At 35.9% G+C, this 18,690-nt stretch overlaps 1 protein-coding gene across 2 annotated transcripts; it reads left to right on the top strand.

The window, feature by feature from the left end:
* The first annotated feature begins 14,190 nt into the window (after positions 1-14,190).
* On the top strand, positions 14,191-18,388 carry LOC136205527 (ADP-ribosylation factor GTPase-activating protein AGD7-like). Of its 2 annotated transcripts, none has more exons than XM_065996164.1 (4): positions 14,191-15,238; positions 15,329-15,418; positions 17,346-17,852; positions 18,008-18,388. In XM_065996164.1, exons 1-3 carry the CDS (start codon positions 14,435-14,437, stop codon positions 17,850-17,852), a joined length of 1,401 nt encoding a protein of 466 aa, XP_065852236.1. In that variant the 5' UTR covers positions 14,191-14,434; the 3' UTR covers positions 18,008-18,388. The 2 variants fall into 2 exon arrangements, with proteins under 2 accessions (XP_065852236.1, XP_065852235.1); XM_065996163.1 differs by having other exon boundaries at positions 18,077-18,388.
* Positions 18,389-18,690: the final 302 nt, after the last annotated feature.

Here is an 18,690-nt window from a genome sequence, read left to right on the forward strand (position 1 = left end):
AACCCAATCCAGCACAGCAGGATGAAGCATGTCAGCATAAGGCATCACTTCATCGGAGACCATGTACTCAAAGGGGAGATCAAGCTGACCTATGTCCCAATGGATGAGCAGCTTGCTGATATCTTCACCAAGCCACTGGCTCGTGAGCAATTCAACATACTTAGAGAAGTTATCGGTATGTTCAATCCTCTTCAATAAATTCTAAGTATAACTCATACTAAGTGATTTGATTACATGCTGAGTGGCTATGCATGCTGAGTGCTTTTACTATGCAAACTCATAAAACTGACCTATACACTCAGCACTTGAACTGCTGAGTAACTACGTTGTTGAGTAAAGCAACTTGCATAATTAGGGTTTGCACGCGTATTTAAGTAGCCTCTAGGATGACGTAAGCATCATCATTAGTAAAACCACGCACCGTTTCTCTCAATTAATGTCAGTAATAACTGACTATCAATGGTTAAAATTCCCACTGTTCTCCCCGACCTATCAAATCAACGCTTACCGGCTATAAATAGTGAAAGATTTCTCACTATTTGCTTTCTACGCTTGATTTTCGCACTCGAACTCTCTCTCTCTCTCTCAAATCCCAAATCTCTAAGCATTTCCAAAGAAGTCTTCAAGAACACCATGTCTGATTCCCAGAATCACTCCGATGACCAATACGAAGACAATCTATCAGATATCAATCCTGGGTCTCCAACTGAGCAGGAGTATGAAGAAACTTATGATGATGAAAATCAAACCGATCACGGTCAACACGACAAACCTATGGATGAAGTCAGCATCCTCGGGATTGACCCCAACACGGAACACTCAACTCTTTCTAAGAAGAAGAAGAAGGACAAGGGAAAGAAGCCTCGGGAGAGGACCTTTCAATCCGTATTCTCTTATGTTGAGAACCTCGAAGTCATCCCTTCACGATGGTTCTCCAAGAGCTTCGTCGAAGCTGTGAAACCCTACAACGACTGGATATCCAAGAACGGATGGACCAAACTCTTGTCTCTCAGCGGCCTGACTTACCCAAGGCTAGTAACTGAGTTCTACACAAACCTATTGGTGGCTAAAGACGATGTTGATTTCATAGTCACATATGTAAACAAAAAACAAATCATCATCGACCCCTCATACCTGTCCATTCTCTTAGACCTAAAGGCGGAAGGAGCTAAATTAAGGAAAACCAATGACTATAAACGGGTTAAGTACAAAGCTGAGTTCTGTAAGCTAGAAGGACACATCGGTGAAGTATCGTGCACCTCACTTAGTCAGCATCAAAGACACGCTCACTATCTCCTGACCAACTACTTGTTCCAAAGGTCAACGCCACATCTTCCGCATCCAACTTCGAGCAGTGCTTCCTCTGGCACATGTTAAACTACAAACCTCTAAACATGCCTGTATTTCTGATCGAAGCATTTCAACGAAGCACTAGAGCTCTTCGAATGGGATCACTCATCACTAAGATTCTCAAGGATCATAAGATCAGCTTCAAAGGTGAAGAGAGCATAATAGGGACAGAAATCACCGTTGAGATCCTAGCTGGACTTGCACACAGTCTTCCCTTCAAATCAAAATCGAAGAAAGGAAAGGAAACAGTTATAGAAGAGGAAGAGGAGGTTGAGCTGCCCAGTAAAGGGAAGAAGAGAAAGGTAGACGCGTCAGCTGCACCAAAGACTATGCCGACACTCCAAACTGCCAAAAGAATTAAAGTGGTACTGGCCAAACCCACTCAAGCTGAACCCGCTAAGAAGAAAGCTGACCCTTCTAAGCCTTCCCAAAAACGACCCGCTGCTGTCCAAGAGACTGAGGATGAGCATGGGGAAACTGAGCCACCCCTAAAGAGGAAGAAGGTTTCTGGAGATACACCATTGAACGCAATTCCTCTTGGTTTTGCTGTTCCAAAGGACTCCTTATTCCTGCGAGCTCAGGAAACTGACAACATTGAAACCACCTCTCAAACTCAACAGGAAAAATCTGTCTCTGCTGAGAAGACAAATGAGAATGCACCACATAAATCAACTGCCAAGGAACCTGTTGCTGAGCCGGAAATTAGGTCCCCTGGTGACACAACAACTGTTGAAGAACAAGTTGAGGATGTCCAAAACATCATCACTGTTGACCAAACCCCGTCTCCAAAGCAATCCAAAGATGGCAGTAGGAGATTCAAAAAGAAATCATGCAAACCACTCGTGTTTGATATCTTGGATGATTCCCCTCTGCATGATCCCATTGTTAATTTGACTGACTTGGAGTTCAATTTCTTCTCCAAACCCATTGCCAAGTCCTCGCCAGTCAAGGAAAAACAAGCCTTGTTTCTCACAGTCAGGAACATGCCGAAGCTGACGCTCTTCAAGGTCAGAAGTCTGCCGACACCGCTACTCATGCCTCAACTGAGCAAGTGATCAAAGAACCTACTGTTCAAGAAAATGAACAAGTACCTGAGAAAACTCATGCTCAGGACAATCTCAAGCTGACTCCTCCACAAGTCAATACTCAGCTATAGAATGATACTGAGCAGGTAGATATTACTGCTGCACAAACCAATCTTCTTACTGAACAATCAGCAAACCAGTTAGTGCCTACTGCTGGCCTCAACACTGAGTCTGCCACTCTAATTCCTCAACCTTCACATAATCAAGAGGGCACCTCCATTTCTGGTAAGCTACCCAATATCCAAACACCCGCTGCTAACCAGAATTCAGTTCTTGAGATTCCATCAGCTGATCCACTGAACTTCCTTACTACTTCTGCCTATGGAAAAAGAATCCTCCAAGCTGCTCAAGAACTGATCGCAGACATACAACGAACTCATGCCTCTGATGCTGAGTATCACTCTGCTGAGCCTACTCAACTGAGCACCATAACGCAACTTCTGACTGAACTCAAAAGTCTTAAGGAGCTTTTGTGTGTGCTCACCAATATGGTTGCTCAGCAGCCCAAGTAGGAGTTTGCTACAAAAATGGCTAACCTTCATCTGCATATGGTGCACCACATGGATACCATTGAAGGAAAGCTAAATGCCTTATTTGCTACAAACTCTGGTGTGGCTCAGTCTGCACAAGTAGCTCAAGCCTTCACTCAACTCAGTACTGAGCTCACTACCACCAGAGACTTGGTTTCATCTTCTTCTCAGTGCACTATCGAGCAAATCGATGAAGCTATTTGTATGCTCAGCTTATCCCGTGAAGAAATGAAAACCGACCAGGCAAAGTCATCTGAAATCTTCCAACTCTCCAAGGCCACCTATCAACACGTCACACATCAATCCAATCAGCGCCATCACTATGATGCTGCCTTCCTCAAAATGTACCATCAGTCTTACGCCATGATGACCGACACCATGAGCTAGATGTGCAAGTCCCTTCAATTTATACTCAACGTCATCAACTCCCATATGGACATTCCGACGTCAAACATGGCTGGTGGGATCAAATTCTTTGACGGGCTTAAGCACAGTACGGCTCAAATCCAACAGTATTCAACTCTGCTGACTCGTGCTGTTGATCAAGGGAAGTTTTATGCAGCTGTCCCTTAGCCCATTGATGCTGGAAAAATGGGGGAGAAAAACAAACAACCGGCAGAAGGAACTCAAAAGAAGAATCATCCTGGCTCCACCTCTGCTGTCCCTCCCAGCACGCAACCTCACGAACAAGATGCAACAAAGACCAGTCAGCAAACCAAATCCAAATCGAACCAAGTTTCTGTCAACATTAGACGATAAATGTTTTCACTTGTGTAAACTTAGTTTTTGCTGACTACATGTTTCTTGCGTTGCTGAGTTAATATATTATCGTATCTTCTATTAAACATCCGTGTTATCTGTTTATCGCTTTATGATTATCTGCTGTGTTGATCTAGATTCATGACTTGTCTCACATGTCTTCTTATTCAAATTGAAAAAAGTAACTAAAGCTTGAAAACATAGAAATTAATCAAGTACTTGGCCACTGAGTAAAACTACTCAGCCTCAACTAACTCACTCAGCCTACTCTGATATCTGAACTTAATCTTTCGCTTAACTTAATATCGAAACTGAGTAAAGTGAGACTGATCCAAGTACTGACCTAACTCTGAAAACTGACCTTAGACTTACTTGATTAAACCTTGAAATGTTTAAAGTAAAACTAAGTCAGTGGTTCAACCCTTACGAGGGAGAATCTTAAGAAGATAAGAAAAGGTCAATCATCATGGGGGAGCTCAACACTGAGTTCCTTATTGAATATTTTTGCCAACATCAAAATGGGGGAGTTTGTTGAAACACCTTTCCACATGATTTTGATTTAACAAAATTATTTAATAAGAATTAAATCTCCTTGATAAAAATATTCTAACACATTAAATTTAAATGCTTTGATTTATTTGTACTAATGTGTTTGTTCAATGTTGAGTTATTTAAATCTATAAGACATCAAGTTGTATAGCCCAAAGGCCCACAAGAGAAAGTCAAGCCCAAGTCAACGTGTCAATGCCTCACGGCCCAAGCAGATCAAAACGCAGGTCGTACTGAGTAAAATGCAAGCCCAGCATTGAGAAGGATCGAGAAACCTTCGACCAAAAGCTTCAAGACGAAGCTGCTGAGTTGAGCGACAAGATAGTCAGGTCAGCAGCTGGCCTGAATAAACTTGGAGACAAAGTATTTCTACTTCGGGTAAAGTTCAGAAGACGCAGAAAGCTGTCTAGAAGACTTTACCATAAATGTGGAAACATTCTGTTCTGTCTGACGAAAAGTTGCTGAGCGCTGCCAAAAACAGAAGATACAAGGTTTTGATTGGCCGAAGACGCTGAGCACGTACTGAGTGAAAGCGACAGGAAACCGTTTCCCTCTAACGATTATTTCGAAATTCGAAATAACCAGTGCATCAAGTGTCACTATAAATAGGCCACTCAAACGCTTCACTCGATGCAGATCTTCAATCAAGTCGAAACGCTGACCAAATTGTTACTCGAAGATTCTGTGAGAAAAGCAAAGCAAATCTTACACCAATTCCAATTCTGTGTAAAAGTCTAGAGTGATCTAAATCATCTAAAGTGTCTTAGCAATTGTTGTTTAGGACAACCAAACACTTATCATTTCTAGAAGAATAGAAAGGAGAAGCTGAGTACTCGGTTATAGTACTCAGCGGTAGAAATAGGAGTGAGTAGAGGTATAGAGGAAGGTACTCTTGTATGCTCAGCTTTCTATTGTAAAAGGTTTGTGCTCTACCTTTAAAGAGCTCAGTAGAGGATTCCAAAAGGCTCGGAAGGAATTCCGGGGACTGGACGTAGGCGGAGAGGCCGAACCAGGATACGTCTGCTGAGTAACATCTTTCTAATCCTTATCTCTTTAAATTATTGCTTGCTATAACACTGCCTAGTTAAACACTAAAACGAACATAAGCTGAGTTGAGTGAACTGAGAAGCTGAGTTCAGGAATAGACTCAAGTGCTATCTCCTGACTCAAGGATAGATTCAGTCTTAGTCACCTGTTGACTAAGCTTGTATCTAAAACTTACTCAGTCTCACCGTGCTAAAAGACTTCGAGAAAGTCTAAGTTCGAAATTAACAGTCAGCCATACGTGAAAATTTTAAATAGTTCCTAACCCCCCCTTGGAACTAATACTGTCACGTTACACGTGACCAACATGAGCTTCCCCCCGTCGAACCCAACGATGCCCCCCGCAGGGAAGGATTCCGATCAAGAGTTCAGCACCAGACATCATATGAGGTTCAAGGCCTTTAGGTCTTGGAAAATCCTAAAAGGAGAGAAAAAAAACAATCGACACCTGGTGTGGTGTTTGTAGGTGGGAAAGGCTCAAGTTCCCATGCTCAACTAACTCATGCTAAAGATAGAGTCTAGTTTCATGCATCTCATCAAACTTCCAAAGGTAAAAGCGACGATGTTTAGCCCCTCAACGGTCCTATCAAACTACTTGCCCAAAAACCGAGTTTCAAGTAGTCACCGAGCCCTCGAACACAACCCGAATGGGGCACATATATGATACCCTAGGCCTAAAAAGCATTTCTTACACGTGGATCAATGCCACCCTTTGGATCAGGAAGACTCACAAATACCTTTAGGCCATGTGGATCAATATCCACCATTCATCCTATTAGTAGTAGAGCGGAGGAAGGAGCGCCTTTGGATTTTGGGAGGCGATTAAGCAAGGGATAACTGCTACATTGTAAAAGGCTACGATCTTTATATAGATTGCCTCTAGGTCCCATTATAATTAAATTAGTACTTCTCCCCAACCAAACCAAACTAGGATGACTCGTTTATAAATCGAGCTGAACACTATCGAGCTTTTATTGAGCCGAACTTTGAACCGCTTATATTTGGCTCATTTACAGCCCTAGCTGAGCTCAAAGTTAAAAATCGTATCTCAAACTCAACTTAAATAAATATATTTAAAAATAATAAAAACTAAAATTCAAATATAAAAATAAATATTTATATTTAATAATTAATAGTAATATATACATTTAAGGGTTAATTATAAATAACTACCCTGTGGTTTGGCCGATTTGCGATATGGTACCTGTGGTGTTTTTTTTTACAAACACAACCCTATGGTTGCAAAATTTTACATGTTTTTTTTACTTTGCCAAATTTGGCCGATAACGACTTTGAAATGAAAATTTTCAAGAATTAAACTTGTTTGGTATCATATTTACTATGGAACCATATTCTTAATTTTTCAAAATCATCATTTTTGGAGTTTTCTCTCTCTAAACATTATCTTTCTCTCTCATAAAAAACAACACCTAAATGACCTTAAACCTAAAAAGTTGAAGAATTAAAGTTGCTTAAAATATCATTTAGCTCTTGAAATTTTTTATTTCGAAGTCGTTATCAGTCAAATTTGGCAAAGTAAAAAAACATGTAAAGTTTTGCAACCATATGGTTGTGTTTGCAAAAAAAAAAAATACCACATGTACCACATCGCAAATCGGCCAAACCACAGGGTAGTTATTTATAATTAACCCTACATTTAACAATTAATATTAACTAGTATTATGCCCGCGCGTTGCGCGGGTGGATAATTTTTTTGTACATAAATTTAACATTTTAATATTTTTAAAATTTTATATCATTTATATATAGTAATATTAATATTTTATTTTAAAATAATTTAAATTTACAAATTGTAAATAAATTAACAAACATATCTTTATAATTGCTTAATAATAGTTTTTGGAAGTTGTTGAAGTCATAATCTATCGGTCATGTATTATATAATACTTTTTCTATATAATTTTGCAATTTTAAAATATTTACTACACTTTGTGGCGATGTTTTTTCAATCAAATTCTAGCTCTCCTCAAAATTCTTTTTCTCGTGCTTTCTAAAATCTGTGACAAATCCATGAATTTAAAATAAGCATGTCTTTCTTTTTAAATTTTATTTGGTTTAAATAGTAGTTTTTTTTATTATTATTAAAGATTGGTTAGCGAGGAAGGGTAAGCGGCGGACATCCCAGCTATGCTGGCACCCCCACCACAGACCTAAAAAAGCCCCGAACCAAATTTATTAAAAGAGTAAATAAATGTCATAATACAAAAAGAATAAAGAATAAAATGAAGCCAAAGAATTAGGAAAAGCGATAAACGCAACGTCCTACACGATCATGAAAAAAGACCGATCCACTAAAATCTGGGACAACATCCCACCAAGTCGAAGCTGTTGTCGTCCGTCCATAATTTGCAAGCGAATCCGCAACATGATTTCCTTCACGAAAAATATGAGACACCACAAAAGCCACATAATCGATTTGATTTAAAAAATTGAACCATTTTTGTCTAAGCAACCAAGGAACCGAACAAGATTTAGATTTGAACATCTGCACAACATACATTGAGTCGCTTTCAAGCCAAATTTTCCGCCAACCTTTGCTGATAGCCATGTCAATGGCGTAAATAGCAGCAGATAGTTCAGCAAGATAAGCAAAGGAACTTTCAATCGGAAAGGCAAACGTACCAAGGCACATGCCAGTATGCGAGCGATAAATACCTCCGCAACCCGCAGGACCAGGAGCACCCGTGATAAATAGTAGTTTAGAGGTTTAAATATTGTGTTAATTATTACAACAAAAAATTAAATGTGTTGTAATTTTTTTTTAGTTATATTGATTGTAATGTTATTTATTAAAGTTAAATGAATGAATTTGAATGGATCCTTATATAATTTTTATCGTTATATAATTTGTTTTTGTTGGGATATTTTATAAGTTATTTTATTATATGTATTAAATATAAATATAATTTTTTTTTCAGTTACATTGGTTTTAATGCTATTTATTAAAGTTAAATGAATGAAATTTGAATGGATTTTACATATTTTTTTTTGTCAATGTGTTATAAAAAATTTCAGTTATATTGATTTTAATGTTATTTATTAAAGTTAAATAAAGGAAATTTAAATTGATCCTTACATATTTTTGTTATCGTTATATAATTATTTTCATTAGGATATTTTGTAAGTTATTTTATTATATCTATTAAATATAAAATAATTTTTTTCTAGTAATATTGGTTTTAATGCTATTTATTAAAGTTAAATATATGGAATTTGAATGGATCATTTCATAATTTTTGTCGTCATATATAATTTTTTTCGTTGGGATATTTTATAAGTTATTTTATTATATCTATTAAATATATATTAGATTAGATATAATATTTATAATTTTTATTTATTATTATTTTAACAATTAATAAAAAAATGTGTCTAGAACTCACCTCATTAATTTTTCTCTACTTCCACTATTATATATAATAATATAGATATAGATATATATTCCATCGCTCAAAATGAAAAAGGAATTTACAATGGTAATTATGACAAAATATGATTTATAATTGAAATAAATTTCATTGTAACTATAATGTTTCAATACATTTTTAATTATTTTCTTTAATATGTCTCCAACTTCAATAAACAACTATTGTATGAAATTTTATATCTATTTGTACCAAAAATGCATAAAAATAAAAAATCCAATCCATATGAGTTAGATAAACCCAAATTAAAAAAATCAATGGACTTCACCAGGTTCTGAATTTGGAAAATTAATCTAACTCCAATTAAACCTAACAATTGAGTTCATATAAAGCCAAAAATTCAAATTTTAATTAGAGTTAACGATCGAAAAGATTACACCTACCAACTTATACTAAAAAATAATGAAACTATATAAAATCTTTATTTAGTCATTTTGAAAAAAAAACATAGATAAGACAACGAGAGATGTGGAACGACACAATTGAGAACAAAGTAACTGCTACACATGAAAAAAATCGAATAATTACCTTCGAAAATATAACGATTTCCTGTAATTTTTGACACATTATTTTTCATCTGATTTCTTCAATTGGAGATATTAAAGCCTAAATTCTCCCAATTATTGAAAAAATGCTATTAATACAATCTATCAATGAAAACCGCTCTTAAATAAATCTGAATCTCTTAATGAAGTAAGAAGAAAATTATAAGACTATATTATTTGAAGTAAGAACAAAATTATAAGATTAAGAATAAAACTAATACATAATCAAAATTAAAGGAAGTAATTGATTTTCGGTGGCTAATGAATATAATGATGGAATACTATATATCATGTTTTATATATAAGTTTTATTTGTAACTTTTGGATTTCTTTCGCTTAGTGTTTTTTCGTCTTTTTGTAACTCATACTTTTTCTTATTACTTTAATTAATGGGCTAGTAATTGACAATAAATAATATGTTAATATAGTACTTATGATATAGAGATAATAAAAACTCATTAACTCATTTATTCTTTTTTTTTTATAAAAAAACTCATTTATTCTTTTTACTCTTACAGTGCCAACTAAGCCAAAAAACCTTTAAAAAACTTCTTAATAAATTCTCTCTGTTTTCGCTATTATATATAGGGGTGTTCAAAAACCGAATCGGACCGAAATAACCGACCGAACCGATGAATTTCGGTTTTTCGGTCTAATTGGTTCGGTTTCGGTTTGTAATATTCAAACATATCGGTTGGTTCGGTTTTTTTAATCAAATAACCGAAATAACCGAACCGAACCGAAATAGGAATTAATTAAGTTTATTATATATTAGTTAATAGTTATCTACTGTATTAATTATCTAATTAGGTTTAAACTTTTAATTTTTGAATGGACAACTGTTCAGTTACCTCCTCAAATTCAAAACCACAACGTTATTAATATGATAAAAACTTTATTTTTATATTCAAGAAGTTTAAGAGTCTCTATAACTCTATTTTTTCTACCTATCAACAACAAGTCCACAACCAGTTTGAGAGTTTTTCTATCGTATTACTCTGGTCTGGATCTCTTAATCATCAGGATACTTGTGTACTGGATCATAACAATCAAGCACAATACAAGGTTATAAGGTTAGTTATTTTAATTTTATTGTATACTGTCTGCGATGCACATGAGTCTACTTAATTATCTGTTTTTTCTTCCGTGTAAGAGAGAAGCATGAGTGGAATAAAATGATGCAGCTCTCAAGTCTCAAGGAATTCTATGTTAACTAAGTAAACCAAGAAAAATATAAACAATTATAAAAAAAAAATGAGTAAAATATTAAACTCAGCAGCACTACTGATTTCCTTGTCAAATTTATGGTCCATTTATAATTTGATTTGAATTCCATTTATAGTTCTACCTATAATTCTTAATATTTTATTTGTTACATTATCATTCAATCCAATTCCATTTATAATTCTTAATATTTTATTTGCTTTTCATATCTAATGTTGATATATTCTGTTTTTACTGTATAAAAAAATCTTATATGATACTTAATATTTATATACAGTATTAGAATCAGTATATGTATTACTGTTTTAAATGTATTTTTTTAATTTTTAAATTGTTTTAGATGGCTGGAGTTCAAGATCAAACTCAGACTGAAGTTGCTGAACAGGTAGTAAATGTTGCTTCACAATCAAAAGAAACTGAAGCAGCTCCAAAGCAAAAACCAAAGAGGAAGAAAATGAAGCCAAGAGCTAAATTGTGGGGTCATTTCACCAAATTTACAGATGGGGAGGGCAATATAAAAGGCAAGTGTAATTACTGTGAGAAAGATTTTTTTTGTGATCCATACAAGAATGAAACCACTGTATTGAATACTCATATGCGTGCATGTAAGAAAAATCCACATAGCGTTGAGACTAGACAAAAACAGTTAGCTTTGCAACCCATGATGGCAGAGGGTAATGGTGAAACTAATACTGGCTCTTTGTCTGCCTGGAAATTTGATCAAAATGCATGTAGAGAGAGTCTAGCACTTATGATAATTATTGACGAACTCCCATTCAAGTTTGTTGAACATGAGGGGTACAGGAAACACATGGCTGTTGCTCAACCTAGGTTCAAAATTCCTTCTAGATCCACTGTGGCACGTGATGTATATCAACTTTACTTGAATGAAAAAACTAGAATGAAGGACTATTTTGTAGCTAGTAAGCAAAGAATTTCCATCACTACTGATACCTGGACTTCTATCCAAAGGTTGAATTACATGTGTATCACAGCACATTACATTGATGCTGAATGGAAACTGCAAAAGAAAATTTTGAATTTTTGTACGATTTCTTCTCATAAGGGTGATGCTATTGGTAAGACTGTTGAATCATGTTTACTTGAGTGGGGGATTAGTGGTGTTTTCACAGTTACAGTCGACAATGCTAGCTCTAATGACACTGCAGTTTCTTACTTGAAAAAGAAGTTTGTCAATTGGGAGGGTTGTATTGGAAGTTGCAAATTTCTTCACATGCGATGTATTGCCCATATTCTTAACTTGGTTGTGGTTGAAGGCTTGAAATAATTAATAGAGCCTATAAAAAAAATTAGGAATGCTGTGAGGTATATTGGGCAATCACCTGCTAGGTTTAAAAAGTTCAAAGAAAGCATTGAAGCTGAAAAAATTCCTGACAAAAATGTACTGTGTCTAGATGTGTGCACTCGATGGAATTCCACGTATCTAATGTTGGACACTGCACAAAAGTTTGAGAGTGCATTTGAAAGATATGGGAGTGATTATGATCCTTTTTATAGTGTTGAATTGAGTGCAGAAGAAGGTGTTCCTCTTTCTAGTGATTGGGCTGTTGTTAGATCCTTGTGTGTTATGCTTAAAGAATTTTATGATGCTACTTTACGTATCTCTGGATCTTATATGTCACTTCTAATACTTTTTGGGGTGAGGTTGCACATCTATATGGTGAAATATTGAAATGGCAAAAAAGTGATGATATAGATTTCAGTTTAATGGGCATGAGAATGAAAACGAAGTTTGACAAATATTGGGGATACTACGAAAGTTAATATGCTTGTTTATTTTGCTGTTATTCTTGATCCACGTGAAAAACTTGAGGTTATGGAAGATGTTTTCATTGAGATGTATGGTGAACTTCATGGGACTGTATTATTTAAGAATGTGAAAAAGGAAATGTTAGAGTTATATGAAGATTATAGGAAAAAACTCCAACCTCCCCAAGATAGTGGAAGTCAAGTAGATAATCTGAGTGAGATTTCGGTTAGGAAGACAAGGCCTTTACTTCGAGATAAGTTTAAGAGGGCAAGAATAGATGGTGGGAGTGGAGAAATTAAATCAGAGTTAGAAAAGCATTTAAGTGAGGTGGTACAAGATGATCATGCAGATTTTGAGATTTTAAAGTGGTGGAAGATAAATTCTGAAAGGTTTCCGATCTTAGCACAAATGGCTAAAGATGTATTGGCATTTCCTATATCCACTGTGGCCTCTGAATCTGCATTTAGCACAGGGGGCGAGTTCTTGATCCATTTAGGAGTTCTTTGACTCCTAAATTTGTAGAAGGTTTAATATGTGCTCAAGATTGGTTGCGATCCTCACCTTACAAACCGAATGTGGAGGAAAATATAGATGAAATTCAAAACAAGAAGATGGTAATTCTTTATTTTCTATTTGATAATTATATTCACATGATTTAAAGTATTACATGATGACTAATCCTCTTTTTTTCAGATTTACCAATCGGAGAATTTGGTATGTTTTATTAATTTTAGTATTTGTGATCAATTTTCAATTTAGTAAAATATAGTTCTGTACATGGTTAATTTTTTTAAAATAATATATATGCTCTTAACTTCTTTTTTTTATTATTCCAGAAACATTGGCTATTTAGTGAGAAAGTTGGTTGGTTGCTCAACTTTTTTCCTGCTCTACTTCACTATGCAGGTAAAAGTTACATTTCATTTTATGTATTTTTTTTATTTGTTCTAGTTGGATTCATTTGTTTCTGTAAATAAAACTAAATTTATAATATAATTTTCACATTTCAGGTTGGATGAAGGGATGAATTGTTTTTTGGAATATTGTTATCTCTTAGTGATGTTTAGGTTCAAGGATGAAAGTATAGATTTTTATGTTTTATTGTTTATTTCTTGCTGTTTTTTTGTTTTGCTACTTTTAGCAATGACATGGATGATTATAAATTTCTAATTTCTGAATATTCGGGATATTTGACGTAGGTGTGTTTGATAAACATATTTTATATATATTTTGAATTATAAAGTTTTTAAAATTCTAAAAAAATTGTTTAACAAATGCCATAACCGAAAACCGAACCGAACCGAAATACTCGGTTCAGTTAGGTTCGGTTTGTAATATTATTCGATTAGGTTCGGTTTTAATTTTAGATCTTATTCAGTATTCGATTATATCGGTTCGGTTTAAAAACCGAACCGACCGATGAACACCCCTAATTATATACATATATATAGTACAGTATAGATGAAAAAACACGTTCAAAACACCTTTTCAAGATAAGATATTTTTTGTGTGCCAAGAGCAAAATGTGTCTTTTTTTATTTAAAAGTACCACGTCTGTTCTCTCTTTTTGGAAACCATACCATTTTCGCGAGGAAAAAGAAGATGTGGTTAACCTGGCGGAAGCTACCATATTTATAAATTCCGAATCCTAAGTAAACTGAATTTACCGTATTGAACCAATCGGGCCTGATTTAAATATCAATTTCTTTTACCAAATCCGGCCCATTGGATACGTACTGGACAGGCCTAGGCCCATAAACATGTTTACCGAAAAGTAACTATTAATTAATCTTAACGAACGGTAATAGGTAAAAATCCTGGGGAAAATCCACACGTGCCGCAGGCTTTGGTGAGAGTATTCTGTTTGTGATAATAGGAGGAAATGGTGAATCGTATGAAATAGCACCACCCGCAACCTTCTCGCGGTGTCGGTGTCCAATCCAATTCCATCCCCAATTTCCTCTTCCTCTTCTTCTTCTTCTCCTTCTCTGAATTATATTAGCCTCTCCTTCTCCTTATTCTCCCCTTATAAAAACCTAATCTTTCCCTTCTTTTTCTTTTCCCTATTCTTCTCCTTTTCTTTTCTTTTCTTTTCCAAGTATCCGATTCAAATCCTCCGGATCGGATCCCTATGGCGGCATCCAGGCGGCTCCGGGACCTCCAATCGCATCCTTCTAACAAGATCTGCGTCGATTGTTCCCAGAAAAATCCGCAATGGGCCTCCGTCTCTTATGGTATTTTTATGTGCCTTGAGTGCTCCGGCAAGCACCGTGGCCTTGGTGTTCATATTTCCTTTGTCCGATCTGTTACCATGGATTCCTGGTCTGAGATCCAGATCAAGAAGATGGAAGCTGGCGGTAATGAAAGGCTTAACGCTTTTTTAAGCCAATATGGAATCTCTAAAGACACCGATATTGTTACTAAGTATAATACTAATGCTGCTAGCGTTTATAGGGATCGAATCCAAGCTCTCGCCGAAGGTCGAACTTGGCAGGATCCTACAGTTGTTAAGGAAAGTGTGGGTAGCAAGAAAAAACCCCCGCTTTCTCAATCCACTGCTGGTAGAGATAATAGTTTTAGTAATGGAGGTTGGGATAGTTGGGACAATGACGATGCCTTCAAATCCTCTAATGATATAAGAAGGAATCAATCCGTTGGCGATTTGAGGAGAAATTCTAGTGGGGGTGAACGTGGAGCAACGGTAGGTGCTCCTGCGAGGTCGAAATCGACTGAGGATATTTATACCAGATCGCAATTGGAGGCTTCTGCCGCTAATAAGGAGACCTATTTTGCGAGAAAAATTGCAGAGAATGATTCACGGCCTGAGGGCTTACCACCTTCCCAAGGCGGAAAGTATGTGGGATTTGGATCGAGCCCTACCCCTTCTCAGAGGAATAACAACGCCCAACCAGATGTTCTTTCTGTTATGTCTCAGGTATCAAATTCGGTTCTTTTGCATCATTATTAATGGGGAGGTATTGATCTTATAGATTGATGATTTTCTGGTTATGTGTTTTATATGCAGGGGTTTGGTAAGTTGTCACTTGTTGCAGCATCTGCGGCTCAATCTGCTGCTAATGTTGTTCAAGCAGGCACAAAAGAGATTTCTTCCAAGGTGTTATATTTAATCATTTGCTTTTATATTTTTTATGCATATCTAAGCAACTATTCTTACCTTGTTTCATATTGCATTTAGATGTTATGTAATTACTTGCTTCAGTGTTTTGATTTTACAATAATTTGAGATCAATTACTTTATATTTCTTTCAAATTACACAGACACTTGAACCATTTGTCATTTCATTGTTGATTCTATTTAATTATGCATAGTAGTTCTACTTTTCATTTTGTCTTGCACTGTTCTAGTGACAGGATAATTCTGATTTAAATGTTGATCCGTATAGGTTCTGTTCTTATCATGGTTTTTAATTTCTAGGATAGTTATTATATCACCTTATATGTTATAGGATAAGCTGTCTGGCCAGCAAAAAAGGCGAAATAGAGTTGTAAATTAGCCTAGCCGTTCATAAATATTTAATATATGATTGTTAAATGAATGATTTTCTCATTTATCTTTCATATTTCTTTAACAAAGTATTAGCTCGATTGGAGCTTGTGAAGGTTTGCAAGGCACATACAATCATGGTACTATTTCCAACGTTGCTTTTTACTAAACAATTTAAGTTCGAATTCTGATTTAGGCTATGTTTATTATAATACTCTAGTAAGTCTGGACTAGCCAAACCTCAGCTCAACTTGGTTCATTAAAAGAACTTGGGCCAACTGTCCTGTTGAGAAAGGACGGTTACTGGATTAAAATCTTGCAAACAGAAGTTTTGAGTTTGAATTTTCAAATAATTTGATGTTAAAGAAGGTAGGTTTGATCTGGAATTTCCATGCTAATGTAAAAAGTGAGATAAACGCTGAGTCCTCATTCTAAGTTATATGTTTCTTATGATTTATTATTCTCGCTACCTTTTGGGTTCGTCACATCAAATCCCGTGGCATTGCAGTTGGCCTGGATTAGAAACCGAGTAAAAGCAGTAAAGTGTTGTGTGATGGTTAGTGTGAGAGAGTTGCTCTGTATTACAACCTTTTTGATATTTATAGCTCAGTAGTTTGTTATGTGTGTTTTTTTTCTTTGGTTGTGAACTTGTATGTTGAGATGGATGTGTGGTCACACGAGAAAGGACCGGGTGCGTAATGAAATAATTAGGACAAAAGTAGGGGTCACATCTATTGAGAATAAAATGAGAGAAAACCGACTAAGGTGGTTTGGCCATGTGAGACGTAGAGCGCTTGATGCGCCGGTTAGGAGAACCGAAGAGTGGCAAAGGGATGTAGTGGTGAGGGGTAGGGGAAGACCTAAGCAAACTTGGAGGAGGGTGATCGAGAGTGATATGAGTTTATTGGGAATTGAGGAAAATATGGTAGTGGATAGGACGGAGTGGAGGGAGCGAATCTGTGTCGCTGACACGACTTGATTTTCACGGTTTTATATGATGGTTCATGTTAGCCGACCCCGAATCATTTCGGGACTAAGGCTTTGTTGTTGTTGTTGTTGTTGGTTGTGAACTTGTAATAGCGGTGAGAAGATCAGATTTTGGAAATTTGACACTACCAGTTCTGAAAGTAGTTTTATTATTAGTAGAAACAGTAGTGGGTGGCTTACTATGTAGGCTGTTGAGAAGAAGTTTATGCAAAGTTCTGATATAACATAATATAATATAGTTGGTTGCTTAGTTGAATGGTGTAGCTTTTGCTACAAATTCTATCAGCCTCTGTTTGTACTAACAAAGTGGTGGCACAAGGTTTGGCATTTCTGTCTATGTACTCCACATATAAACTTCCTTTTGTCATCTACAATATTACACCTTTTGATCAAGAGGTATTTGATGCCTGCATTGTTTTTAACTTGTGCAATTTGTTTGCTGCAAAAGGTTGTATCCGAAGATGCCTATTTTTAGAACTTTCTCGTACTACTTATTGCGCCCAACATTCTCCCCCTGTAAATGGGTTTAATGAATAAACTTTGGCTACAGGTGAAGGATGGTGGCTATGATTACAAGATGAATGAAACAGTGAATGTTGTTGCTGCAAAAACAACGGAGATTGGAAATAGAACCTGGGGAATTATGAAGGGGGTCATGGCTTTAGCTTCACAGAAGGTTGAGGAGTTGTCCAAAGATGGTGGCTGGAAAGCAGATAACTGGCAACGTAATGAAAGCGGTAGTAACGGATATTATCAGGATTTTAATGGGAAAGAAAGTAAAGGATGGAATTCATCACCTGCTGGTGGACAGTCCTCATCTGGTGGACATAATAATAGTTCTTATAACTCAAATTCATGGGATGATTGGGATCAGAAAGACACTAGAAAGGAAGATACCGTAAAAGACACATCACATAACGATGACGGATGGGCTGGTTGGGATGATGCGAAGGATGATGGGTTCGATGATAATTTCTACCAAAGCGCACCTGATAAGAAATCCACCGGACAAAATGGGAAATCAGATGACACATGGACAGGGGGAGGCTTTCTATGAGTTAGTATTGTTTAATTATCTCCATTATGTTTTTTTTTATTATTTTTATTTTAGTTTGCTGTGCAGTATTTACAAGGCAGTACCTTTTTTTTTAATTGGAAGTGATTATTTTATTTTTTGCCTTCCAAGTTTCTTATTATTTTTTGCCACATTAGGCGTTTGGATCATAAAGATAGAGCGGTTTTAGGTATTCACAGACGTAGCATTGCCTGTTTGTTTACCAGGTAAACCTGCATTACATGGTTGATGGAGAACCCTTGTTGGCCCTTTTTATGGTGGATAGCTTGGGATCGATTGTTCAGTGCTGCTGATGAGAAAAGTGCCGGTTGCAGATCAGATGCCTGGTTGATGGAGGATAAATATGTTTTCTTTAACTCTTATTTTTTTTTTTTCATTGTTTTCTTTTAGAAAATTTTCATGTACCTTATTTGAAAGTTCAGGGTCATACAATGTACAACTTTGGACAGGGAGGGCTAATTGCCCAATTAAATACGGTCTCTGAGCTTCATTATCTGTGAATTCACAGTTCGCTTTTATGTAAAGACATGTCAATTATTTTCCACAATCTCTGCTTTGTCTCACACACTAGGTTTTTTTTTCCCCTCTCCGAATTGAAATTGTCAACTAGATTTGCATTCTCGTTTTCTGAAAAATAGAGAATAATTGCTTTACTGATTGAAAAGAATTGGAAGTCTCTTATTTTGGTAGTAGCTAGAGTTATGTGAGACCATTTTTTTTATTCTATTGTTTGGGGTTCCATTTTGAGGTTTCTGATATTTAACTTTTGATTTTGCTTGTTATATTCAAGTATATGTTAATCAGAAATGTATCTATATGC

The sequence above is a fragment of the Euphorbia lathyris genome, chromosome 9 (genome assembly GCF_963576675.1).
Source record: "Euphorbia lathyris chromosome 9, ddEupLath1.1, whole genome shotgun sequence".
NCBI lineage: Eukaryota > Viridiplantae > Streptophyta > Magnoliopsida > Malpighiales > Euphorbiaceae > Euphorbia > Euphorbia lathyris.

Coding starts and splice junctions, on each gene's coding strand:
- LOC136205527 (XM_065996164.1), top strand. CDS start 14,435: ATGGCGGCATCCAGGCGGCTCCGGGACCTCCAATCGCATCCTTCTAAC. Junction 15,239..15,328: donor TTCTTTCTGTTATGTCTCAG/GTATCAAATTCG, acceptor TTTTATATGCAG/GGGTTTGGTAAGTTGTCACT. Junction 15,419..17,345: donor CAAAAGAGATTTCTTCCAAG/GTGTTATATTTA, acceptor CTTTGGCTACAG/GTGAAGGATGGTGGCTATGA.